Source organism: Aristolochia californica, unplaced genomic scaffold (assembly GCF_029961685.1).
Source record: "Aristolochia californica isolate CCGP_79_NKW_82.1479 unplaced genomic scaffold, dmAriCali1.0.hap1 SCAF_2, whole genome shotgun sequence".
NCBI classification, from domain to species: Eukaryota; Viridiplantae; Streptophyta; class Magnoliopsida; order Piperales; family Aristolochiaceae; genus Aristolochia; species Aristolochia californica.
Genome location: NW_027181881.1, coordinates 43,834,300 through 43,861,883, shown reverse-complemented (window position 1 = coordinate 43,861,883; position 27,584 = coordinate 43,834,300). Strand labels below are relative to the sequence as shown.

Sequence of the window (27,584 nt, the reverse complement as noted above, 5' to 3'; positions counted from 1 at the left end):
ACCAAAGCATACCTTTCTCGGCCTTTTGGCTAAGATCAAGTGTAGTATCTGTTCTTATCAGTTTAATATCTGATACGTGGTCCATCGGATCACATGATATTAAATTAATTTCTTGTGGGGGAAGGTCCGCCACCGGTAGCTTGCTATCGTGGACCTTCGAGCGTCGCCCTTGCGTAGCACTACAGCTCGGGCCAGGCGCACCCTTCCCAATTCTAAGTTCAAAATCTTCCTTGTAACCCAAAATCGTAGTCTATATTGTCACTAATCGCGATTACTCTGACCACCAAGGTCCATTTTGTTCACATCCGTGAAGGCAGGTCTTTAGGAAACTTCAGCCTAAGTGAGCACAGATCCTTTGCAGATGGCCGGGAGACTGCTCCAGCCTGCGGAACTGACCGGCAGCGGCCGGCCGGTCTTCCTCCCTGGGGAGGTCGAATGTGCACTTCAGTCGTCCGTCGATCTCGAATGCGAAGAGAACCCTAGTTTTCCCACAATCAAATCCTCCCTCCTAATCCTTACTACACATCGCCTCGTCTTCGTCGACGAGTCCCGCTCCTCCGTCGGCTATGCTATTCCTCTTGCAGCGATCGTCCACCTCTTCCCACCTAAGAAATCAATCAAATCCATGTTTGCTAGCCCCAGGATGCGTGTGCAGGTATCCGTTTCTCCTGATGGTCAGATTGTCGATAAGGGATCGAGGTCGATCGTCGTGACCATTGTGTTGAGGGGGAAGAACGACTCGGATGCGTTCTACGGGCGGCTTTGGGACGTTTTGAGATCAAGATCGTGGGAGAATTCGGCTCCGGTGGCCTCCACTCGATCTGAATTGAAAGAGGCTGATGTTGCGAGATTGAGCGGCGGTGTCAGGATGGCTGGGGTATCGGGAATTCTGAGGAAAGAACAGGAGACATGGGAGAGTACTGATAAGAGTTTGCAAGACGCATTTCACGATTTGAATGCTCTCATGGTACTCCCTACTAGTATTTTCATTGTCTCTATGGTCCTGCTATTAAGCAAATATCCTCCCGCTCCTTTGTGGAAATATAGATGCTCGTATTCGATAATTGAAGAGTGCGTAATATATTTTCGTTTTGCCTGTTTGGTTACTTCTTCTCTCAAGGCTTAGCTTAGTGGTGAAATTACTGTGAATGAAAAAGGCAGTCTGCAATTTAGATGATTTTTTTTTTGTTTTGGGAGTTTTCTACTGCGAAAGCTGGAGTTATACATTTTATTCGATAAAGTATGCTTTGTGCAGAGCAAAGCACAAGAGATGGTGCAGTTGGCAGAGAAAATGAGACAGAAGCTCTTACTGGCTCCAAGTGCTCATTCTGGTGCGGCCAATGACGAGGAAATGGGTTCTAAGCAAGAGATGCAGGATTGGCTGCTCAGTGTTGGTATTGCATCGCCAGTCACCAAGGAGTCTGCAGGGGCACTATATCACCAGCAGTTATCGCGTCAGGTGTTCATCTGCATTTACAAGTAACTGCGTATTTGCCTTTTGGATGCCAGCAGATATGTGCCTTTTGGATGCCAGTAAATAATAAATGTTTGCCTTTTGTTTTATTTTCGTCTCAAAGTTTTTCTTTACCCGCGTATTATTCCTGGTCCCTTAAGGGAGTTGCTAATCAGTGTCATCTTCTTTGTAAATGCTGAAAAGGTTTTAACCGCGTATAAGATATTTCTTTGTAGATGATTTTTTTTTATTGCTGAAAAAAAAAGAATGAAATGTGAAGCTCTAACTAGGGAAAAAGGGGATCAGCCACTCATATTACAACAGAATATTCCCACAACTGGGTAATTGTGAATTTCCCAATAGTATGCGCGTCAATCAGCTAGCTCATTCACTGCTCTTGTAAAGTCTTTGATATGATCTTTTAGATGCTGTAGGGTGTTCGTCAAGGAGGTATCTTTCACCTTGAGTAGAGGCAAAAATCCACTTTTATATTATTTGAGCCCATCGAGGAACAGATTAGGACAGCTAACGACATAGATGAGCATCTATCAGCTTACAATACCAGCTGTTGAGAACTTGGTAATTTGCCTCTTATTCTTTCTTTGGAATGATCATCTCTGAAGTCTTTATGTTCTGAAGCTTGTCTTGGAAGCTTCTCTGAAATCCCTGAATCTATTGTGTGCAGAATAATTTGATGTTTTAAGATATATTACTAGTAAGTCAATGTCTCTACTTGTTATTGCTTGTTCTTGAGTTCAGGGATCCCAGTTCCTCCAACAGATGGCAATAGATGTAGTAGTTGATTGGTTGCTCTCAAAGTCACTTGATATGATGTCCCTTTCTTCTTCAAGAGACCCGGTTTCCATTTTTATTCTATAATTTGTAATTTCAAAATCCAATCATGATTTGGTTGAGTGTATACTTCCGTTTTATGCTTAGATTTTGGAATGTCTTTAAATTGTTAAATGTACATTACAAATGTCACTGTTCTTGGATTCGTTTGATTTACTGTTTAATGATCAGTTGGCAGATTTTGTCAAAATACCACTGGAGAGATCTGGAGGAATGATTGCTCTGATTGACGTGTATTGTCTTTTCAATCGTGCAAGGGGAACGGGTAGGTTTGAAACTTTGAAAGATATACCTGTAAAAGATTTTTGTGGTTCCTCTGATGTGGAAGTTACAATACTTCATCTTTTTGTACTATTTTTACAGAATTGATCTCGCCAGAGGATTTGCTGCAAGCCTGCTCAATTTGGGAGAAATTTGATGTGTATGGACAAGTGAACTTTCAAACCCTTTTGACGTTTTGATTGTGGAAATATTTGTTCCAAATTCAAATTAATCATGACGAATGATGTCTTTTCCACCTTTCTGTGCTAGAAAGCTAAACCTGTCAACAACAACATTTACAATTCTGTTTGCTTTTAGGTTTCTATTATTTTTTAATTCGTTGCTCTTCATTAATCAACAGACCAGTGACGCTTAGAAAGTTTGACAGCGGAGTAATGGTTATCCAGAGCAAAGCTCACAGTGATGAAGAGGTATTTCCCAAAATATCTTTTGTTCTGATGCAGTCTTGTTCATATTACTGGTGCAGTTTTTCTCATGCTCAAGCTCAAGCTCTGAAGTTTGGAGTTTGCAATCTATCTCATTGTGGGGTAGCAAGTGATTTGCAATCTCCCCGGATTCATTTGAATTTAGGTCAATATAATTGATATTTTCTAGTGTCCTTTTTTTTCTTTTCACTATGTTGGTTACTAATGCTCAGAACCTCCTCATGTGGACATGTACCCAAGGGCTCAATCTGCTTTTTTGGTGTCTGCTGTATCTACTATGCAAATTTATACTTCCAATGTCTGAACACTGCTTATTAATCTGTGACACTTGCAACTGCTTTGTATCTTTTGGCTTACATTTTTTGCCATGAAAAAAAAGGTTAGAAAATTCTTATGTGAGGAGATATTGAGAACCCTTATATGGGCTTAGTCCTGATCACGCTTGTGGCATCTAACTCTGAACTTAATTGAGACTGGTTGCTTCCAAAATTTGAGAAAAGGGTGTTGCTTCATGCTTTGAAGACATAATTTCAAATACATGGAAGGAGTGAGGGAGATTAAAAATGAATATGCAAAAGAATAAATGGCTTTCAATTTTTTATGCTTTAGATTCTTCTTGTATAATCTTCAGTAAATCTCTCTTTTGTCTTAGGTTTCTTTGGCATCTCTTATATTTTTTAATTTTATTTTCTTATGCAAGTATGTCACATGGCACCAGTTCATTGCTTTATCAACAAACTCCAGATTATGGACTCACTGCCTTCAATCCCTGTGAATGGATAAGCCAAAGAGTCATTTGACCTGTTGTAACATTTGAGGGAAATTTAGTAGGGATGTTGTTCTCACTTTATGATGTGTTTATGTTTTTTTTTTTTTTTTTTTTTTTGTGATTCTCATGTCTGCTTTCTCTGTGTTAAAGTTTTATTAATAAGGTTTTAATGTGAATCTCACCTGGCTTCTTTAAATTTTCCACCAAAAGAAGAAAGGTAACAGTTGTATTCTTCAAATTCGAAACGAAGCAAAGTAGATTAAGTTGTGTTTGGAATTATGTATCTTTGATTGCAAGTAATTGTTGGTGACATGGAGCACACACCTTGAGTTTTTTTTTTTTTTTTTTATCTTGTTTGAAAATTGTGGTTAACCTACCTCCTATGTATTTTATCCCAATCTCCCAGTGAACAAGTTTCATTTTCTAACTTAGGTTTTTGGAAGAATCAAAACCCTTGTGCTGAGGTCAGCAGCGCTTCGAACGGGTATAAGTGCAAGCGATGCTGCAATTACACTCGGCATTGCTCCTGCTCTTGCTAAGGAACAGCTTCTCAGTGCTGAAAGCAAAGGTATGCAATAAATTAGCCATACCTTTGGAGCATGACGTTTTCTCATCTTTTGTTTCCATGGGTTAAGTATTTTATTGGGAAGTTGGCTTTGCAGGTCTTCTATGTAGAGATGTCAGCGCTGATGGCTTCAGATTTTACATTAATCTGTTTGAAGAAATTCATCCGAGTGACATCTACCAGTTAGTTTCACATCCCATTTGTCTTGCCTTTGTTTTTCTTCTTTATTCAGTGTCAAGATATTCATACCTGAACTTAGTCTGATGCTTGAGGAGCTAAGTGGAATGAACTTCACAAGCTATTTCATGGGATGATTCATTATAGTAGGTTGAAATTTTCATGTTTTATATAATAAAAAACTTTAGTAGTCATAGGTGTTCAGCATCTGGTGACGTAAAATACTTCCTATAAAATGAAGAACTAGTGATCATGAGTGCCAGATGAAGCAAAGTTCGATTTTTTAGTGTATCCGACCACGGAAAGCAGTAAATCCATGTTGTTTAGGTTGTGAAAGTTATTGGCTTTGCAGGGTGAACGATGATGGACAATACAGCAGCTGGTTTTCAGCCATTTCCACAATGGGGTGAGGTTATGCTCCAGATGTGTGTTCTAGCCAGAGATGCTTGTTAGCTTCTCACGAAGCAGAGAAGCTTTCTTCCTGCATCCAAATCTTGTCTCAATGCATGGGAGGCAGCTGCTAACTCCTAATCCGTGCAACTGAAAGAAGATATTCACTCTTATTTTTGTCTGTAATGAAACACCCGATTTCCTGAGATGAGTATCATGCAGTGACAGCAGTCTCGTGAACCCATCCGTGTGATTATGTAATAATAACTGTAATCAAGCCATTTTTTTTACCGAAAGATGTAATGAGACGGTTGTAGTTTAGTGATGAAAATTAAAAGGCTTCTTGCAGGGTGTTACAATGAAAATAGGCTTCTTACAGTGTGATCTGTTACGCGTCGGAGTTGACAGGGATTCTGCATTTTCGAGTCATAAAGTTAAAACACTTGATACCGGAAGATTGTGCTGAATCCGACCGAGAAAAGGCCACTCCCATTGTTTCCCATGACAACTGTGTGTTGAGTTGACCAACTGGGACTATTTATTCGAATGTATTTTCCCATAGTTTTTCAAAATAAAAATTGGTCAAAAAGAAATTATAAATAAAAATATTATAAACTATATATATATATACGTATTAGGTTTTAAGAGACCAGATACAAGACGTCCACTGTCCACTCATTTGTATCTATTTAAAGAGAGAAATACTCTTAATACTTATTCAATTTCCGTAACTACCCTCCACTCTCTCGTCACGTGATATTGCGCGTACAAGGAGCGTGTCAACATTGTCCAGTAAGCGTTGTATTCACGCCGGACCTTCTTTCTTCTGTATAAATCACCCAAAACATAACCTCCTTTTCCCCGTTTCCCGAAGCTTCGTTTCTCTCGATCTGCATTCCGAAGATCCTCTGGTAAGAAAAAACTCTCTTCCCCTCGCTGTTCCTTAGATCTCTGGATTTCAAGCCGTCTGATCTTTGATTTGCCGCTCCTCAGCTGTGAAAATGGGGCTCACGTTTACGAAGCTGTTCAGTCGTCTCTTCGCCAAGAAGGAGATGAGGATCCTCATGGTCGGACTCGACGCCGCTGGTAAAACCACGATACTCTACAAGCTCAAACTTGGAGAGATCGTCACTACCATTCCCACCATTGGTGAGTTAACATTTCATCTAGTCATCTTCCATCTATGAATTCTTGCCTCTGATTCTTTCCTGTCTGTCTGATTATTTGACTCTGGAAGGCATTTGTCTGCCTGTATGATTCGGATCCCCGATTCTTTTTTTCGATCTCAAAGTGAATGACGTCTTTTATTTTCTCTCGTGGTTGAGAGCCTGAGTTTCTTTCAACCAAAAGGTGACGAATTTGGGACGTCCGTTGTTGTTTCTCCGATCTGTAATTGTAGAATTTCCTTAGGAGTTGCTTCACGGTGGTTCTACTTGTATTGATTGGTTATTCCAGAATTAGAGATCTGGCCTTGCGCACGGGCTGTGGCATAATGTGTCTCTAGGTCAGCCTTCTAACTGTGTTCGTTTGGAGGGGGAAAGACAATCAAGAGAAAGGAGAGTCATATCTGCATCTTCTGTTCAGTCGCTGAGTAGTTTAATGAATGATCTGTGTCTTTTGTAGGATTTGCAAAATTTTGATTGTCATTTCTCATTAATTACAGAGTTCACCCATTAGTGGATTCATTGGTGCGTTGCGTTAGAGTTTTTCATCTTGATTTAATCAGTTGTTGTTCATGAGATGGTCTGTTACATTTCTTTGGCTTTTGGTTGATCTTTTGAGCTGTTACCTCACGTTGTAGATCTTTATTGATTTTCCTAGTGGCCCTGTCATACTGTACTTTGCAATGCCAGAAGTCTTCGTTGATCTAGCTTGAATCAAATCAGCCTTTTTTTGCTTTGTCCGAACACCACATGCTACACCATAGTTGACTTGGCTGGGCTTTCATTTGATCTAAATCCGTAGAAATTATCTTACAGGAACTTGAAATTAGAACAGTTTTGGATGAAGTGGCTGGGCATAGCAACTACATGACCTGATGTGGTTTTCTTTTATGAACTAAAAAATAATGGAATTATATTTGTCTTGTAGATTTAATTTTTTTTTATCACTGTCTCATGATCATGCTTTTTGCGTGTAGGTTTCAATGTTGAGACTGTTGAGTACAAGAATATCAGCTTCACTGTCTGGGATGTCGGTGGTCAGGACAAGGTAGGAAATAATCTGTTTTTATGACTATCATCATATTTTCTTGTTTCTGAAATGTTTGATGTGGGCTTCTTCTTGTAATGCTGTCTCTTTAATATTGGCTCTAGGTTTTAGCTTCGTTACAGTATTGTTAGCAATCAGTGATTTGTGTGATGTTGGCTTTCGTTGTAAAGTGTCATACATCCAGTTGAAGCATCTAGAAATGACCATCTGTTCATGTTTTTCATTAGGGTCTTCTTTCACCCCCATTTTAATAAATTTTCAGCCCTTTTAAAAAAATTATGCTTAAGGATTATTTAGAACAAACAGGGCATGTGGAATATGTATTTGATTACAGACATGGTTCTCTTTTTCGTTGTGTCTTCTTAGCTTTTTTTGAGTATCATGTTTGAACTGGGAGTTAACATTTTGTGTTTAGTATTTTAATTTCTGTTATTCTTTTTCTGTTTCATTAATGCTTCGTGTCTATATTGCTAAACAGATCAGACCACTATGGAGGCACTATTTCCAGAATACACAGGGTCTTATTTTTGTTGTTGACAGCAATGACAGAGATCGTGTGGTTGAAGCAAGGGATGAGCTCCATCGAATGTTGAACGAGGTATCTATTTTCACCAACAATTTAATGTGATTTATTAATGTTCATATGGTTGACAAAGAGGAATAAAGGATATGAGGTGGCAGGGATGCGACTAAAATATCATTAGGTTTCAGAATATGATTGAATTGGCAAGTTATACTACTGAAGGCAGTCAACTTGCTGTTTCATTGAACGTCATTAACCAGGCAATGAGGCTACAGGAGTGAAAATGATAAGATAATGTTGATGTTTTATTAGTTAGATTTTATGATTTAGAGAAATGAAGTTCAGTGAGATTAAATTTGTGAAGTGTTCCGAGATTTTGTCTTCAAGTAAAAAAGTTATTATATTAAAGCTGTTTGGTCTAGTGGTATTCTGTTTACATTAGGTGTGTCAGGTCGCGAGTTCGAATTGCGCCACGCCCCTCTCAAAAAAAAAAAATGTCTTCTTGTGGATGCTTGGGGATGGTAATCATGGTCTCTCTAATCCATTCCAAGTATGGATGGTATATTATCAAGCTGTTTATCCTTAATACAGTTACAAATGTTAACTGATTCCTTATTTTACAGCATGTTTCCCCTTTTATTGTCCCCTATGAATTTCTATATTGGAATTGCCAGCATCTAGGTGGTTTTGCAGTCCATTGTCTAGGCAAGTTTGCGGTTAAAATTTTTTGCAGTCCATTGTCTATGCAAGTTTGCTGTTTAAAAAAGATGTGAGTTGCGGTTTTTACTTCTTTAAATTAGTAAATGGGTTCCTGTTTGTTGTTTTTTTTCTTTTCTTTTGAAGGTGGATGTGATTTATATATACTTTCTTCTTAAAGTCTTCTTCATCATTATTTAAGGTTGCAGTTTCATTTTCTAATGTAGCAGCTATGATACATTTGGTTGCAGGATGAACTACGAGATGCTGTGTTGCTAGTTTTTGCTAACAAGCAGGATCTTCCAAATGCAATGAATGCAGCTGAAATCACTGACAAGCTTGGCCTGCATTCATTGCGCCAGCGACACTGGTGAGACTTTATAATGTGCATGCAACTAACCTCTTCATTGTTGTCAACTGTGCCATATGTGTTTAATTTTTTTGTGTTTTCCTCATATCCCCTTGCGTTCTTGTGGCTGAGCGAGTTCCATGATAATATTTGTTCTGCCTTTAGTAAAATAATCATTGAAAAAAAATACGGAGGAAACTTTCCTGCTTTGTGTTCTGATTTGGATCTGTGCTTTGTAAATATAGAAGTAAGTTGTTAAGTGGACTGTTTTTTCCACATGCTGTTGGCATATTCTGAAACATATTTCGATGACGTTGCCAGGATAGGTGGTTGACTTCATGCAAAAGAGACTAGTCACTTAAATGAAAAAGAGAAATAATCTTAGGTCCCTGTGGCTTTCTTTTATTGGAGGTGAAGGTGGTTAATTGAACTGTTTTTAACACGTCTGCCTCTCTTTATTGGTTTGCAGGTACATCCAGAGCACATGTGCAACATCAGGTGAGGGCTTGTATGAAGGGCTGGATTGGCTTTCCAACAACATTGCCAACAAAGTACGTTTTCAATGCTGGCTGCCCTTGGTTTTGTGTACTTGGACTTATTAATTTTTGTCATTGATCTTCTGAGTACTGTTTCAGGCTTGAAAATTTTTGTGGTGCTGTGCGGATCAAGGAAGCAATATTTGAAGGAATGTTTTTTGCAGATCTGTGTGGAACTTGCTCGTGGCCAACTTACCCTTCGATTGTTATAATACTGTCATTCATAGATCTTTCTGTTTTTTTTTTTTTTTTTTCTCTTTGTTTGGGTTTGGTTTAATTACAGTTTTCATAGTCTAACAATCGTGGTTATTGCGTTTACAACTGATTTTCCTTGTTATAATATTTTCTTATGTTATTCCGCTGGGTTTTGTTAATCAAACAGTCGACAATTGAGAATTCTGTTACATCTCATGTGAGAATGTCGGTTATACTTTTGTCAGATTTAGTTGTAGTTTGTAAGATAGCAAAATATTGTTGGATTTAACTCATCGTCCCAAGGTGAAGTCTGCATCTGTGTTGGCGTAAAGCTTGAAAAGCAGATGTAATGTTAATAAGATGAAACCAATATAAGTTCAACAGTCAGAATTGAAAGTCCAATTTCGTTCATCTTACTAAAAACTGTTTTCTTGTCCGGTGTCTGGTGATGCCTTTGTGAGAAATCTTCTCAGCGGAGCATGCTTTCTCATGTAACCAACATCACCAGTTACTTTTTCGGTAGCAGGTACAGAATCCGCTAGGAGGCTTTTGTTATGTCAGATATTTGGCTCAACTGCAATTTGAACAAATGGGGAAGTGAACCCGAAGGTATCATAATAAAGGTAAGAGCAAAGGCAGAAGGGTTTTTTCACTCGATAACTGCTGTACAGCCAGGTCTCGAGGGGTTTAGAGGCGGCAGGACAGCAGAACTTCACAAATGGTACACCTATATAATATTATATATATATATATATAATATTATATTTATATTTCCTGATTCGCTCATGATTCAAAAAGATCCAGTCATCGCTGATGTTAAAGAAAAGAATGTGTAGTTGAAATAAAAATGAATTACGTATGTACATTTTTTACAATCCTGACGCATCAAGAGGTGCCGTTATTCTTGAAGTTCATTGATATCACTATAACACAATTGTTCTATGGCCAATTGAAATAGCTAAAATCCATACTGGAGCAATATGATGGTAGTGACACCTGCCCAGTAACAAGAATCAATACTTATTCAGCCTCTAAAGCCTCCATCTCGTTCTGACTTCTTCCAACTGTCCTTTTATTGGTCACAGCATCCTGAACCCCTCTGATGGCTTCATTAAGACTCAAGTCTGTTTAAGTTTTCTTAGTCAATCGTGACCAAGAGCATGGCATAAAGTACAAAGCAAGATAATTACTTATAGATATGGCAATTAATTTCATCAGACAGAGACAAGAAGAGTGCTTTTTTCCGTGGCATAGTCCCAGTAAAAATTGCCCTTCCCGTTCCAAAAAGGAGAAGAAAGAAAAAGTACCTTTGCTAATGAAACAGGAATAGAAAAGTAGACATACTAAAGAGAGAGAAAAATATTTCGTCTCAGTAATTCTGCCACCCTCTTCAGTTTCACATAAGCTTCAGCTCTCCGCTGCTGAATAGCAAGAAACCTCCTAAGCAAATGCATACGTATGGTCGACGTGGAGCAGTTTTCCTCCACATCAATTTCCATTGCCTCTTCCTTCCTCCCCCGAACTTCCATGTTGATTCTCTGATTCTTCTCGCCACGCGATGCGAGTCGTTACTAAAGAGTCACCCTCACTGTCCGAGAAAATATTGTCAGGGAAACTCGTATCGAATATAAAGGAACCTTCGCTTCCACGCAACAAATTCTCTGGTGCCACCTCGCTTGATCTCGAATATAGCATGAAGTCCCGCAAATATGGCAGTAGCTAACAAGTGGCATGAGTTACACAGGACCTCCCCCCAAATTAAAATCTCTTCGCGTGCTTGTGGTATCTGTTGCAGGGAGCAAGAGTTCTACATATCACCACTCCGAGTTCTGTATCAGGTCGTCTTCTTCGTGATTAACCAACAAGTTCGTTTCTCACCTCTGTTCTACCTGATCATCTGGCGCTTGTACACAATCCGGATTCGCTTGTTGTGGGTCAAAAACAAGGAAACGAAAGCGCCCGGTTCAGTTCAGGCAATCGGACCTGTACACCATGAACGCAAAATCTAAACTAAATTGTTTATAAAGTACCCAATACATCTGACTGGCTAACTATGAAAGATCAATCGTGAGTGACGTCTCGAAGCAATGGTTATTTTCACAAGTACCAAGTAGACGTTAACTAAAATTTTCAAATGAATACAGAATCAAGATGGATGTGGTCTATCTGGAACAGACAACTGGGAGACTATCTGACAAAGATGGAACTTCAAATAGGTATAAAATTCCAAAGACAGATTGCAATATCATATTAGCTGGGGAGGAAATATGTAGCGTGTAAAATGAGCAATATTCTGACAGAATGATCCTTCCTGCGGCTCCTTTTCAAGCTCAAAGAGCCGTAAAGTAAAAATGGGCCTGGAATTTCCACAGCTAACTGTTTCGTAGGTTCTATCCAATCTTTGCAAATTGCAGTGAGCAGATTTGGTTATGCTTGCTGATTACGGCTTGATTCGTCCCCTGGCAAGACCCATTTCTTCACCCTTGATGCAGCCAAGTCTACCTGTAAGTAAGTAGAAAACAGGAGTCTTGTTTTAGAAGTTATTTTCCTCAAAGAAGAAGCAAATAAACACGAGGTTCTATGCAAACAGGGAAGTTCAATCACTAAATTCTAACCTAGCCTGCTGTGAGGAAAATACGACTCAATGAACCTGCATACCTGCTTATCCCAATCAGTTCTCCAGGTGATTAAAACCAGTACAACAGTCTGAGCAAGTGTTCCAACCAACATGCCAATCCAAACACCCTATAAAACAAGTAGTTCAAAGGTTGGCCAGAACCCCCAAAAAAAAAAAAAACTTCAGGATATATGTGAAGCATATCAAAAGTGTTTAACAGATACAGGAGGATACAGCTCATCAAGTTCTGAACTAAAGTCACACAACCAGTCAATCAGACATTATGGTTTTCACCCTATTTGGCTATAAACCAAAATTCTAACATATTCAGCCCTGCACTAACCTTGGCAGGTCATTATAGATAATTCGATGGCCAACAGTCTCTTGTTTAATCCCTTTCCTTCTCTCCATGATTTTTTTGTATTATTACTATCTTTTCCATCATAAATAATGGATGCACTTATGATTGCAAAAAAAATTGTCGTGTCGGAATACCTTAAATATTGTCATGTCATTTTATTACGATAGCAAGGAGACTGGCTATTCGATTTCTATTTCCTTAATATAACTTGAAACTGAAAGTAGGTATAAAGTATAATAATGAGGTAAGAGATCTCACTGTAACATGAAGACCAATCGCATAACCAAGCACAGCTCCAAGTGGTATACCAATCAAATAATAGCATGAGATGTTAACGTACGCAACCACACTCTGCCAACCAGCCCCAACAGCTACCCCTGTAGATGAAAATATTTAATATCACTTGGATGTAGAAGTTCTGAGATTTTCTGGTATTTTGCCAAGTTAAACTACACTAGTTCTTTATTTCGGACGATGATCAATGTTTAAATATCTTCAAATAAATTAAATTTATAATTAAGATGCATGCAATTTTTTAAGGTCTCAAAACGTAAAGCCAATGATGATATGAAAAAAAAAAAAAAAAACTAGCAGTTTTCAACAAGGTTTGCCACCTTTACAATCAGAAAAGAGAGGCACTTTTTCAGAGGATAATGCTTACCTGACAGAACAGGTTGAACACTGTTCAGCAATATGGAGAAGGCTAATAGAGGAGACAAGTATGCCACAGCTCGAGCAACCTCAGGGCTTTCTGTAAATATATAAGCAACCCTCCCTCTAAATAGCAAGAACATCACAAATAGTACTGATCCTATCAGTAAAGAAGTGGCCACTGTCACAACCACTGCAAATTTTGCCGCTTTTGCACTTCCTCTTCCAAGCTCATTTGATATTCTCACACTGTAAAATTCAAAACAAAGCATTATAGGTTTTCTACATCTGGTAGAGAAATTCACTGAAAGAAAAGCTTAATCACCAATATAGTGAATCAAAAAGAAGCTTAAAAAATATAAGATATGTGAAAATATGATGTAGGATAAGAAGCCGAGATACATATCTATATTAGCATGTGAGAAAGTACAAGTAATCTCAACCACATCATAACTCATACCTAACACTACCATCCTAACCTTACCAAATTTTCATCGCTCGAACAGACAACTACTATGACTTGGTATTTTAAATTGAATACCATCAAATGTAACAAGGTCAACAACCAATTCACATAAGAGCGTAGTGGGATTGCCTATGTGTTCATTGAAACTGCTGAAAAGCATTTTAATTGGAATAATATTTTTACGTACATAGCTATGAGTGCAGTCAGGAACTGCAAACTTCTTTCCTTCCTAGTAAGCTTAGCAAAATAAACTTACTTAAATGCTCTTTTCAACCATGTTCATAGACAAGACCTGAACCACACCCAAAGGCCTGGCCTGGTCTCAAAAGCTTAAAACCAAATGTGGGGAACAAAGTGGCCAAAAGGACAAGTTGATTGGTTCAACTAGTGACGTAGTTAACCTAGTCAATAGAGTTTTCAACTTTGAATTTAAAAACAACTATTCAACAATAAAATTATTAAATAGAACCAATTCACCAGGGGGTTCAGTCCAAAACGAAAGCTTTACATTTGGTTTATCTAAAGTTGTCTACCATGCTTTCCAAAACAGAAAATAAAAACTTGAAAAAAAATCACCTTGCTGCAGCCAAGAAACCAAAGGATATCATCATCTCCCATCCATTGATATTGAGACTGTGCCAGTTATTCAAAATGACAGGAAAGCTTTAGTTTTCTAATAAAGAAGCAAATCAAGAAATGTAAGAGGCATTTTCTTTGAAATACCAAATGGAGAGTGCATCAATGGCAACTTCAGCATCTTTCATATGCCCCGTCAAAAGAACCAGGATAGTATTGTACCACAGCTCTAGGCTGCAAAAGCAAAATTTTGAAGAACATCAGAGACTACCGCTGTTTCCAAGTTGAAGCAGTATAATTAAACACGATGCTTTGGCAATACACAATGAGAAAGTGGTCTTTCACGCTCTGAATAATAAAATTCATTAAGAGAGTAATGAAATAACAAATATAAAACATGAAGAATTACATGCACAAAAGGCCGCTACAAACTCATGCTGTATATTTGACATTTTAGCTTGAACCTAATAAATCAACAAAAATATGAAAGGAAACTTGCCATTGTGATTGAGATGGTATGCTGAACTTTCGGTCTTTTACCTTAAACCCATTGCATCAACAAAAATGCAAAAGGAACCTTTGATACGGCTAATACAACAGCTTAGTTGCATTGAGTGCAATGAGATGGCTCCTGGACACATGTTTGATGCCTTGCCCCTTTAAACATCTAATGTGGCTCTCTGAAGGCAAACTAGACCAGAAACCGGTTCTAAAAATTGGTGGTTAGCATGCAAATGCCAAGTTGGTCTAAAAAAAAAAAAAAAGATTTAGAACCACAAAAGGAACTCGGACTCTGCACTTGAAATCGACATTCAAATTGTAAATTGTCCACTAGATTTAGCTGATTTTGTTGCTTTTTAGTCCAAATAGAAGTTGCCATGAATGTCAGACCAGATGAAGCTAAAGTATTTGTAGCTTACCATAACATCACTCCAGAAGATAAAGAAAGCTTGACAACAGGAAAGAGATCTTTAAAAGCAGCAACAGAAAATCCTTTCCACGTTTCTGGACAACCTCCACATAACACAAATGCCATCTGGCCAAAGTTGGGAATCCAAAATGCCAATATCATCGATGCCATGGCCCCCCCAACCCCAAGCTGTAGCTTCACAGTGAGTAACCAAGATAAAAATACATGGATTGCAAGTGATGCTGCTGCCAAGTAGGCAATCACCGAATTTTTGCTCTGCGCTTGCAGATACATTTGAAAAGTGTAGGAGAAGATATTTGAGAATGTCACTGGTATGAACCAGAGAGAAATGGTCCCTGCAACAGCTGCCACTGCTTCTGCTTGGCCTAAGAGCAGTAGTAATGGGGTTGTGAATATGTAAATTGGTAAGAGCAGCACGGCGGAGAGTATCAAGACGATCCATGACCTTTGGAGATAAATACCGAGCATATGATGTTGTCTGGCACCATATGCTTGCCCACAGAGAGTTTCAAGTGCGCTTGACATGCCCAACTGCAACCAATCAAGACAAAAAATAGTGAGGTGGTGGCTCCCATTGGCTTGTAGTTGTATCCGCATGACTGCAGGGTGGGTAAGAGCCCATTGGTCATTGGCAGCATGGAAAAAAGAGATGTCAAGGAGTATGAAGGGCAGCTCTGCCTGAACATTTTTTCATTGGTAGTGGAGGGTCATCCCATCCTCTTATTTTCTCGCAAAAACGGACAGACTTCTAACTGAGCATTCAAAAAGGGTCAATCGCTTTATTTTTTCCCCCTTCCCCGGGCTTTAGCAGTACAGACATGGAGAGTGACCAGGTGCAGTTGAACCCGGCTCAACCAACCCCATTTAATACGTGGTTTACATTCTAAGAAATTTTTACCGTTTTTAGATATTACAAATATATTTTTATTTTCAATAAATTTTATCTATTTTATTAATATATTTATTATTTTTTCATTTAATTACCAGTTTACTCGGTCAGTAAGAGTAAATAAACAAACAGAATTAAAATATCTTAAAAAACAATCCTACGAACTCGATACCGTTTATACCCCTAGGCGATTGCATTTGCCGGATCGGTTGACTTTCAACGCTCTAAGCGCAAAAAGAACTTATTGTTGTTAGGGCCAATTCAAAACAGTAGCCAGCAGCTAGGCCCAAGAAGGATGAGACGTGACCGCGCGGTAACCAAACTGTTCATTGTTTTACTACACACGAATTGAAAAAGAAGAGAGAATTTACAATGTACTCACCAGAATGCCGTTGCAGAAGCGGAAGAGAACGGTGGAGACAAGGGCGTAAGCCGCGAGCTCCGTTGATCCGATGTGACCGATGAAGGCCTGACTGATGACTGAAATTCCGAAGGTCGAAAATCGGGTGAAAATTGCGGGTCCAGCCACAATCCACAGCTTCTTCGTCTCCGTCCAGAGTCTTTGCTTGAGACTCTCTTTTCCTTCTGCCTCCTCCTTCGGCCCCGCTTGCAGCAGCTTCGTGTACAGATCGCTCGGCATTTTGTGGCTCCTACCTCAGAAGGCACACTATTCTGCAGCAAAAATGTTTTCATGTTAACGAGAGTATATACGGAGCACATGCAGGTAAGGTAGCTAAAATAACCGCCATTACCAAAAGGCAACCTTCGATTGAGAGATTGCCGCTTAATGTTTGGCGTTTACTTATCATTCCTCTGGTTGAGCTCTAAAATGAACTCCGAATCTACAAGTATCGGACAAACGCAGGACAAATTGAGCCGAAGAGACGTTCTGCACTATAAAGAATTGAAATCGCTCAAATAGGAAAGAGGTTTTCCTCGCATTACCAGCTAAGACCTAATCGGTAACGAGAAGCTGATCTCTTTGACTCGTTGAAGAGAAGATGAGCGCGAAAATCGTAGTCTTTTTTTTTTTTTTTTATCTTTCCGAATCCAAAGAAAAAGCAGTAAGAATAAGAAGTCCTACAACGATAGCAGAGAATAATGTACACCTGACAAAGAAAAAGAAGATGTCATTTTCTTCATCAATGTCATCCCTACTCAAATTCAATTGTGATTAAGTTTGAAGTATGTGCTGTCTGGCTTTTTTGTTCTGGAGCAATAACTGATGCAGTATGAACATATTATTCCTTGTGGACGAAGATGAACCAAGCAGGCAATAGACAGAGCAGCGACTATTAACAAGCAAAAACGCGTACGGCTTTCCTTTTTAACCAATATCTATCTGATTCTAAACTCTAGTACCGTCTGCTTCAGCCATCCAAAAATCTCGATTCCTCCGAAATAGAGCATAGTGCATATTGCATACCTCGATCGGGATGGAGCCGATTTATCCTTGTTAACGGATGGAAAACTGGAAACCTGTGCCTCAAAGTTTCGGCCACCACTACTATAGCAGAACTTTAACCGAAAAGCTGTCGTTGAGATGCGCTATGAGGTCGTCGGTGCACGGACATACTAGATATTGAAGTAAAGGTTACTCTAATACAGAAGAGAAATGAAAAAAAAACGCCGTAAGGAAATTAAGATTAGCATAGGCATCGTAGAGGATCGTGTAAAGAATCACAGGAAAGAGAGAGAGAGACGTATCACGCACGACAGAAACGAGGAAGAAACTCAGAGTTTCTCAAGCTTCAGATCCGCCCTGCTGCCGCGGTAGAGAAAAGGAACGTCAACCGTCGCCGCTCAACGTGGAAGAGGAGGATTCAGAGACCAAAGATTTGGTTAAAAGGAGGATGCAGAGATCGACATCAAGGGCCTGTTAGTGCACCGAGGGAAAGTTAAAGCGAACAGTTTCAACACCCAATGGAGTAATATCTGTCATCATGTCACAACTAGATTCGGACCGGACCGGCTAGTTTAACCCTATTAAATTAAAACCGGACTTTTTTTGGTTCCCTAGCATCCCCACGTTCAGCTGACTAATTAGATTGTTGAGAATTTGATATGGATTAGGCCATCCCTCTCATATTCATGTTTTAACGTTACTAATACATTGAGGTTTTAACTGGTTTCAATATGGTATCAAAACAAGGTTGGTTCCAAGTTTGAGTATCGCTCTCACTTATTTTCACTAGCCACAAATGGTCATGTGCAATGAGTATTGAGAATTTAATATCTACATGGCCAATAGTAAACTCGAAGCCAATCTAATTTAATTGGATCAAAACCCGAATTTAATAGCTTTGGACGTCTTCGGTGAAAGACAAGAATGAGTTATTGTTTTGTTTTGACTGGTTTATATTTTACAAACTAGCTGTTGAAAACGAAAGCTGCTGCGCGTCCGAATCTGTTCCTCACAAAATAAAGCGGAATCCAGAACATAAAAGAGGCGGAGGAAGTGAGTTCAGACGCAGCTCTGCTGCTTCAATTGCTCCACGTGAGCTCTCTTCTTAACAATTCCGTAGCCGCTAGTGTGCGAACGGTGAAACTGTTTCCAATAAAATCAGCACGTCTAATTTGGCTTTAAAGCTGTCGCGTCCATGTGGGTTCCACCAGCCATTCAAAGGTCAGCATTGAGGCAAGTGACAGGACTCCAGAATTGGCTTAGAGATCCAATAGTCGCCCTGACAGCTTTCTGGTTAATCGGCCGGGGAACTAATTTAGGTCTCTAAGGTGGCCAAATTCAAATTAATGGTTCTCTTTTTTCGCAGGCCCAACTTTGATGAATCTCTGCAGTTCCAATACGCTTTTGTTTACTTTTATGGTCAGTTTATCCACTAAAGTTAATTCTCTCTTAAGGGTATGCGATGTGATGTCAAGAATTTTTCCTAATTAAATGGACATAAATGATCTATCAAACGTTATTGGCTGGAGTGAGTTAAGATCTACAGGACTGTTCGGCCATAAATGTCAACAGATTGGTTAGGTCCAGAAATTTACGGGAGATCACAGATTGGCCGAACCAACTCATTTGATCAATATTCGTTGGTCTAAAAAGTGAGGGTTTACATACTAACTATGAAGATTGGTAGGTACTAATGTCTTGAGGGTATCTTTCAAGTTGAGAGGGTATTGTGATAGTAATTATACAGGAGATATTGATTACAGAAAAAATATTTATGGGTTTATCTTTTTTTTGGGAAATAATACAATTTTTTGGTGTACCAAGAAACAACCCATAGTCACACTTTCAATATGTCAATCTGAGTATGTAAGTGCAACTTATCGTGTCTATCATGCAATTTGGTTAAAAAGGCTAGCTTCATTTGGAACAAAGTGAAACAACCAAGATTATGATAGATAACAAATCTCTAGCAAAGAATCCGGTGTTTCATGATCGATCTAAGTATATTGATACAAGATATCATTTCATTCAAGAATGTGTTTAAAAATGGAAGATGGATAGAAGAAGTAAAGTCATTTCATCAAGTTGTTGACATTTTCACAAAACCTCTCAAATATGAACAAAAGTTGAGAATATTGATCATTGTTGCAAAAATATCAAGTTTAAGATGGGGTGGGTATTGAACCAAAAGGTCTTTTGTGAGGAAATCTGGAGGAGTTATTTTCATTTAAATGGTGCAAATAATATGTCATCGAAAAGTTATGTCTGTCTAGGTTCCAATGAATAAAACTATTCATGAATTAGAATTTTCTAGAGAAAATTATTTAATTTACTATAGGTTGTTTAGAAAACAAATGTGTATTCTTTATTTAGTGTCTTTTAGTGTGATAAGATGCATTTATAGAATTATTTGGTCATAAGTTATTGAATTAGAATTATCTTTTGAATAGTATAAACACATGTGGTCAAGCTTTGAAAAGAAATGAATTGATTCAAAATTTCATCTTCTTTTGTCTTTCTATTGAGTGAATTGTTTGCCCTTCCAACACAACCATCCTTAGGAGGATTTCACTGTATGGGACGTTTGTGGTGACATTCATCTGCAGCATTGGTGAAACCAAGCTAGCTTCCTATGCCCTCGTCTTCAAAGTTATCTTGTGCTTTTAAAATGGAATTCTTGAATGATAATACCCTTGTTGAGTTAGTTTCTTCAATCATTCAGTGTATTCGTTCTTTTATATCATCTCTTATGCATTTGGAAAATGATCAAAGAGTAAATCATAGTTTGTCTTCCAAAATTGTGTTAACAGTTAGGAATATGGTAAGTGCTCTGGAGACATTCTAAGGACATGCATTTGATGCCAAACAACACCACATGATGGGCATCTACTTGCAACAATCACGAGTCATCATTCTTGCCACCACCACTCTCCTCCTCCCCATCTACATCTTTGTTGCCCAAAGCCTAAGACTTCTGGGCCAATCCGAGGAGCTCTTGAAGGTGGCTGGCCAGATTGCACTCAATCTTGTCCTCATGAACTTCTATTTTGACTTCACCTTCACCATGCCAACCTATTTACAAAGCCAACTCAAGAATTCAATGACCGTATAGCTATCCAACGCAACGTTTATCATCCATGTGATCCTCTCTAAGGTTCTAGTTGACAAATTGGAGTTGGGGATTACAAGAGTCATGGGCTCGATGCTGTTGGCCAGCTGGTGTTAAGCACCTAGCCAATACTACCCAAAAGGTCAGTCTATCAGGAACGGAAAATATAAGTACTTAACTCAGGACCATAACATCACACCCACCGTCGTGAGGCCGACGCCCATGACAGCCTACACTGGAGGCGGCTCACTCTAGCGACGGCCCTAAGGTGCAGGAACACACTCAGGTCGCCCCTTCCGCTTATAGCGATGGCCCATGGTGCGGGAACACACTCTGGTCGCCCATTCCGCTAGGTCGCCCCCTCCGCCCAGGGCTACACACCTCCACACGCCGCTTGTAGCACACGGGAATCGAACCCGCGACGTAGCGCTAGCTCTGATACCAAATGTTAAACACCTAGCAGATACTACCCAAAAGACCGGCTGTCAGAAGCGGAAGACATAGGTACTTAACCCAAGACCATAACAACTGGCTATCAATCTTCAGTCAGTGTAGGTATGTTTTAGGTGGAGCTGCCCAAAGATGTGGAGGGATTCTCTTTACATGCCTTTGATGAACTCTGGCCACTGCTGAAGCTTTCGATTTCCTCCGGTATGATGCAGCGGTCAGTTGATTTAACATAATTCATCTTTCTACATAGCTTTATTAATTATTTTTACAATAAACTTCATCTGATGCAACAACTTGGAGCTATGGTACAAACTCTAAGGCTTTTGTATGTGCCTTTTCCATATGGTAATGAAACATTTTTTGTTCCCTCTGACTAGCTTTCTTATAAACTGAATGTGAAAATAAAATGAGACTTGAGAATTTTTACAAATTATAGCCTAAACACGACAACTTGGGAGCTAATGATCCCACTGGTTTTTCTTTCAGTAGCTAGGTATGAGTTCATTTAGTTACATACCAAAGTGTTGGGAGTACTTATTTGTTTTGACATTTTAGTTTGGACTTGTACCGTGCGAGTGGCTAATGAATTGGGAAAGATACGATGCAAGAGCAATGAAATTTTCCATCTAGCATTTATTTATCTATAGGGGTTATCTTTTTCAGTCTTTTTCTTGGACTAGGAAATGCCATCTCTTATGCTTATGCGGCCTCAAACTCCTCATGTTCTTCTCTATGTTGGTCTATAGTGTCCAACCAATACTCACAGGCAAACTCATCTGGCAAACACTTTTTTTTATATGACATTAACATTAATTATCTTGGTTTAATATATTAACATTAATTATCTTGGACGTTGCAAGATCGGTCACAACCTCAACGTCGTCGGCGGATCCTGTGCCACCCAGCATGTAAACCCCCATGCATTCCAACGCATGGTGCTGGTGCTGGGTCACGAACCATGGCTAACACGCATAGAGAACAAAGAGCATCATGCGCAAAGCGTCGCTCAAATTTTTTTTTTTAATCTCAACGGAAATGAAGCCATCAGAGAGGCATTGCACTGATACCAAATGAAAGCTTCAACATGAACTTCTAAAACATAATTAAATTCATTAAACTATAATCCCAAAACATACCTCCTATCATGGCGATTAATTTCCATAGAACGATCGGAATGACTCACCTATTCAGAGGATCATTAATAAAACTTCCAAGCCCTTTGCTAGACTAGATCCTTTACTTAAACTCCAATTTTCCATCAAAGGAGGAGAAGTTGTAACTACTACTAGTTACAACCGACAACTATCACCACTATCCAGGGAAACCACCCGATGATGGGTCAGTTATGGAAACTGCCACAGGTCCCAGGATTGCAACCTGACTCTAATATCATATAAAAACTACATATGAGATTCTAAAAAATATTGAAATTCATTAAAATATAAACTAAAAATATACCCCATGTCATGGCGATTAATTTCCAGAGATGATTGGAGTTCTTAGGAATTAGATGCCCTAATTCAGAACTAATGAGAGCAGTAATAATAATCCCAGAAGAAAGGAAAAACAAACACGAGAATAAATAAGATTTATACAGGTTCGCCTTAAGGTGAGACTAGGTCCTGTCTTCCACCACTGTAATAATCCACTATGAAAATGAAATAGTTTACAAGAGTGATCGCACACACTTAAAAGTGATTTTTCTCTAACCTTTCTCGACTACAACTCAAGATGCTCCTTGTTAAGGTGATAAAACCCTAACAACTACGCCTCTATATATTAAAATAAAATTAGGTCAACCAGATTACAAGTGTGAAATTTCCAAACTACTATTAATGACACAACAATCAATATATCGTAGACCCTCTCGATGAGGGTAAGTGTTAATTAGGCTCCACAACTTGACATGAATGACTTGTCTATTCATATAATCGTTGATGAAAATGTTCAGGCTCTCTGCTAGACCAAACCCTTTACTTAAACTCTTTTTTTCCATCAAATGAGGAGAGGTTTTAACTACTACCAGTTACAACTGACGAGTATCACCGTCATCCATGGAAACCACCCAATGATGGGTCAATTATGGAAACTGTCACAGGTGTAGGTATCGCTACTTGGTTCTTATACCATATGAAATTTTTATATGAGTTTCTAAAACATAATGAAATTCATTAAATTATAAACCGAAAATATATTTCCTGTCATAGCGATCAATTTCATAAGATGATTGGAATGGTTTGTTTATTCAGAAGATCGTTGGTGGAAACGTCTAGGCCCTCTCCTAGACCAGATCCTTTACTTAAACTCTTTTTTTTCCATCAAAGGAGGAGAGGTTGTAACTGCTATTAGTTACAATTAATGACTATCACTACCATCTGGGAAAACCACCCAATGATGGATCAATAATAGAAATTATCACAGGTTCCAGGATCACAACTTGACTTTGATACCATATGGTAGCTTCATATGAACTTCTAAATCATAATGAAATTCACTATAATCCGAAAACATACCTCATGTCATGGTGAACAATTTCTAGAGATGATCGGAATGGCTCGTCTATTCAGAGAATCGTTGATGGAAACGTCTAGGCCCTCTGCTTGACCAGATCCTTTACTTAAACTCTTCTTTTCCATCAAAAGAGGAGAGGTTGTAATTACCACCAATTACAACTAACGACTATCACTACCATCCAAGGAAACCACCCGATGATGGGTCAATTATGGAAACTGTCACAAATCTCAAGATCACAACCTGGTTCTAATACCATATAAAAGCTTCATATGAACTTCTCAAACATAATAAAATTCATTAAACTAGAAACTGAAAATATATTGCCTGTTATGGCGATCAATTTCTAGAGATGATCGGAATGATTTGTCTAAGGTTTTTTGACAGAAACGTCCAGGCCCTCTTCTAGACGAGATAATTTAATTAAACTCTTCTTCTCCATCAAAGGAAGAGAGGTTGTAATTGTTACCAGTTATAACCGATTATGAAAACTATCACAGGTTCCAAGATCGCAACCTGGCTCTGATACCATATGAAATCTTCATATGAACTTTTCAAACATAATGAAATTCACTAAACCATAAACTGAAAATATACCTCCTGTCATGACGATCAATTTCAGATATGATCGAAATGACTTGTCTATTTTGAGGATCGCGGAAACGTCCAGGCCCTCTAATAGACCATATCATTTACTTAAACTCATATTTTCCATCAAAGGAGGAGATGTTGTAACTGCTACTAGTTATAACCGACTATTATCACCACCATCTAGGGAAACCACATGAAGATGGATTAATTATAGAAACTGTCACAAATTCCAGGATATCAACCAAGCTCTAACACCATACTGAAGCTTCATACGAACTTCTAAAAAATAATGAAATTCATTAAACTATAAACCAAAAATTTACCTCCTATCATGACGATCAATTTCCAGAGATGATCGGAATGACATGTCTATTTAGAGGATCGTTGACGAAAATGTTCAGGCCCTCTGCTAGACCTGGTCCTTTACTTAAACTCCTGTTTTTCCAAATCCAAGGAGGAGAGGCTGCAAGTGCTACCAGTTACAACCGACAACTATCGCAACCATCCAGGGAAACCACTTGATGATGGGTCAATTATGGAAATTGTCACAAGTTCCAGGATCGTAACCTGGCTCTGATACTATATGAATACTTCATACAAATTTCTAAAACTTAATAAAATTCATTAAACTGCAAATTGAAAACATACCTCCTGTCATGGTGATAAATTTCTAGAGTTGATTGGAAGGGGTTGTCTATTCAGAGGACTGTTGATGGAAACGTCCAACCCCTCTATTAGACCAGATCCTTTACTTAAACTCATCTTTTCCATAAAAAAATGAGAGGTTGTAACTGCTACCAGTTACAACTGAAGATTATCGCCACCATCAGGGGAAATCACCCGATGATTGGTCAATAATGGAAATTGGTGTGCTGTCGCAGGCAACCAAAAATAAAATTTATACTCCTAAAAATATATGTAGCAGTGGGAGTAAGGATCATTCCCACGAAGAGTAATAAATCTAATTTTATGGTCCGTGAACAAGGATGGGGTGGGGTTGAGTATAATGATTTTTTTTTTTTTAAAGAAAAACAACTAAGAAAATTAAAGGATCAAAATCAATCAAAAAAACAAACCTTGGTCTAAATTAACATCCACCATCGGAACTTTACAACTGATCATCAATGCAAGTATATATCAATTCGCACTTGAGTATTCATCATTGGAACTATCTTCTTATCTCACCTTAGTCATAGTTAATTAGAAAACAAGCTATCCACTGAACCCTAACTACTAAACAACCCTAGACAAGCGCTAAAGGTTTAATCTAGCAGCAACCTTAAGAATTAGAGAGATTGATGAAACTAAACAACACAAGCACAAACGAATGCATTTAATTTAGTCTAGCATTCTTCTTAAGATCTAATAATTCCTGACGTAGCAAATCATCAAATCTCAATTGTTTCACAAGTTAGATGAATTAAACAATTTCGGATTTGACATCTAACGTAGCAATAGATTGTAACAAGTAATAAACTAGTAGATCTCCTAGTGATTAAAAGAGATAATCATGAAGAAATTATAGAAGAACATTTGATACTCAAAACATAAATTGAACGATGAAAATAAATCAGATCTCACAGCTTTATTGATTCCTAGGCTTCAATTTCCTTTGAACAAGTCTGAAAGTTTAGCCACACAGGGCCATGAAGAAAATTGAAGGAAAAACTAGAGAAAAGAGGAGGAAAAACTGGAGAAAAGAAAAAGAGGGAGGTCATCATTGAACTCCTCTGCCTCTTCCTCTTCTATTCCTTTTGCCAACACTCTCTCCTCAAAAAAATAATAAAAAATAAAATAAAGTACAACTATGACTAGGAAAGTGATGTTGTGATTTGACTTTTCGTGCATCAAGTTTGGAGGCCTCTTAAAATAGACCACATATAGAATTCGTGGGGCTAGGGAACATTCTAGGACGTCACATTCCATGTAAAACAACTTCAAGCCCAATTTAAACCTGGATGTAGCCAATATCTCTCAAAATTCTAAACATAAAAGTTATATAAATTTTTCTTAGAGTTCCATAGCATCATGTATCATCTCAATCAGAACTTGGATGAGAGAGTTATGCCTAGAATACAAAGCAATATTGAAATTGTCCAGAATCGCCTAATTAACTTTGTGCCTCCATTTGCATCCTAAATCAAAATATAAGAATAATGAGTATATTTAGGCACTAAATAATTATCAAATCCTACGAATTAAGGGAGAAAATATGATATTTTGTATTCTCATAAAAAACTGTCACAGGTTCCAGGATCATAATTTGGCTCTGATACCATATGGAAGTTTCATATGAATTTTTAAAAACATAAAGAAATTCATTAAACTTAAAACTAAAAACATACTTCCTATCATGCCGATCAATTGTTAGATAATCAGAGCGGTTTGTTTATCAAAGGAGGAGATGTTGTAACTGCTAACTATCACCACCATCTGGGGAAACCACCTGATGATTGGTCGATAATGGAAGCTATCACAGGTTCTCGAATTGCAACTTGGGTCGAATACCATATGGAAGTTTCATAAGAACTTTTAAAACATAATAAAATTCTTTAAAGTGTAAACCGAAAACATATATCCAGTCATAACGATTAATTTTTAGAGATGATCGGAATTGTTCGTCTATTCAGGGAATCGTTTATGGAAATGTTCAGGCCCTCTACTAGACCAAATCTTTTACTTAAACTTTTTTTTTTCATCAAAGGAGGAGAGGTTATAATTGCTACCAATTACAATCGACAACTATCACCACCATCCAGGGAAACCACCCTATGATAGGTCAGTTATGGAACTGTCACAGGTCCCAAGATCGCAACTTGGTTCGGATACCATATGAAAGCTTCATATAAACTTCTAAAACATAATGAAATTTATTAAACTATAAACCCAAAATTTATCTCCTGTCATGGCAATCAATTTCTAGAGATAATCGGAATGACTTGTCTATTTAAAGGATCGTTGATGAAAACTTTCAGGCCCCCTGTTAGACTAAATAATTTACTTAAACTCTTATTTTTCGAATCCAAGGAGTAGAGGTTCTAAGCGCTACTAGTTACAACCCACGACTATCACCACCATCTAGGGAAACCACCTGATGATGGGTCAGTTATAGAAACTCTCACAGGTCTCAAGATCACAATCTGGCTTTGATACTATATAAAAGCTTCATATCAACTTTTAAAATATAATGAAATTCTTTAAACTGTAAATCGAAAACATACTTCCTGTCATGGCGGTCAATTTCCTGAGATGATCGGAATGACTCATTTATTCAGAGGATCGTTGATGGAAACGTCGATGCCCTCCTGCTAGACTAGATCCTTTACTTAAACTCATATTTTCTATCAAATGAGGAGAGGAAAACTTACCTCCTATCAAGTCGATCAATTTTTAGAGTTGATCGGAATGACTTATCTATTTAGAGGATTGTTAACGGAAGTGTCCAAGCCCTCTGCTAGACCAAATCATTTACTTACAGTTACAATTGACGACTATTACCACTATCTAGGGAAATTACCTGATGATGAGTGAGTTATGGAAACTATTCGATCCTGGCTCTGATACCATATGAAAGCTTCATATGAACCTCTAAACATAATAAAAT

At 38.3% G+C, this 27,584-nt stretch overlaps 3 protein-coding genes and 1 non-coding gene across 7 annotated transcripts; 3 read left to right on the top strand and 1 right to left on the bottom strand.

The window, feature by feature from the left end:
• Nucleotides 1-8: 8 nt before the first annotated feature.
• On the top strand, nucleotides 9-206 carry LOC137957401 (U2 spliceosomal RNA). Its single transcript, XR_011113369.1, has one exon. It is a non-coding gene; the product is annotated as a U2 spliceosomal RNA (small nuclear RNA).
• Nucleotides 25-5,268, top strand: LOC137955816 (vacuolar protein sorting-associated protein 36). Its single transcript, XM_068802966.1, has 8 exons — nucleotides 25-967; nucleotides 1,256-1,459; nucleotides 2,477-2,570; nucleotides 2,669-2,726; nucleotides 2,928-2,997; nucleotides 4,214-4,349; nucleotides 4,444-4,528; nucleotides 4,876-5,268. Exons 1-8 carry the CDS (start codon nucleotides 362-364, stop codon nucleotides 4,931-4,933), a joined length of 1,311 nt encoding a protein of 436 aa, XP_068659067.1. The 5' UTR covers nucleotides 25-361; the 3' UTR covers nucleotides 4,934-5,268.
• Nucleotides 5,269-5,718: 450 nt separating this feature from the next.
• LOC137956886 (ADP-ribosylation factor 2) lies at nucleotides 5,719-9,583 on the top strand. The gene is made up of 7 exons (XM_068804547.1): nucleotides 5,719-5,824; nucleotides 5,907-6,062; nucleotides 7,054-7,124; nucleotides 7,603-7,722; nucleotides 8,595-8,713; nucleotides 9,162-9,243; nucleotides 9,328-9,583. The coding sequence occupies exons 2-7, from the start codon at nucleotides 5,915-5,917 to the stop codon at nucleotides 9,331-9,333; spliced, it is 546 nt and encodes a 181-aa protein (XP_068660648.1). The 5' UTR covers nucleotides 5,719-5,824; nucleotides 5,907-5,914; the 3' UTR covers nucleotides 9,334-9,583.
• A 2,059-nt stretch (nucleotides 9,584-11,642) lies between these two features.
• Nucleotides 11,643-17,748, bottom strand: LOC137956885 (protein DETOXIFICATION 21-like). Of its 4 annotated transcripts, XM_068804544.1 has the most exons (12): nucleotides 17,629-17,748; nucleotides 17,341-17,513; nucleotides 16,860-17,023; nucleotides 16,667-16,756; nucleotides 16,297-16,586; nucleotides 15,015-15,556; nucleotides 14,242-14,328; nucleotides 14,095-14,151; nucleotides 13,063-13,301; nucleotides 12,660-12,778; nucleotides 12,082-12,168; nucleotides 11,643-11,925 (listed from the first exon to the last, which is right to left on the bottom strand). In XM_068804544.1, the coding sequence occupies exons 5-12, from the start codon at nucleotides 16,552-16,554 to the stop codon at nucleotides 11,851-11,853; spliced, it is 1,464 nt and encodes a 487-aa protein (XP_068660645.1). In that variant the 5' UTR covers nucleotides 16,555-16,586; nucleotides 16,667-16,756; nucleotides 16,860-17,023; nucleotides 17,341-17,513; nucleotides 17,629-17,748; the 3' UTR covers nucleotides 11,643-11,850. The 4 variants fall into 4 exon arrangements, with proteins under 4 accessions (XP_068660645.1, XP_068660644.1, XP_068660646.1 ...); XM_068804543.1 differs by lacking the exons at nucleotides 16,667-16,756; nucleotides 16,860-17,023; XM_068804545.1 differs by lacking the exons at nucleotides 16,667-16,756; nucleotides 16,860-17,023 and having other exon boundaries at nucleotides 17,341-17,489.
• Nucleotides 17,749-27,584: the final 9,836 nt, after the last annotated feature.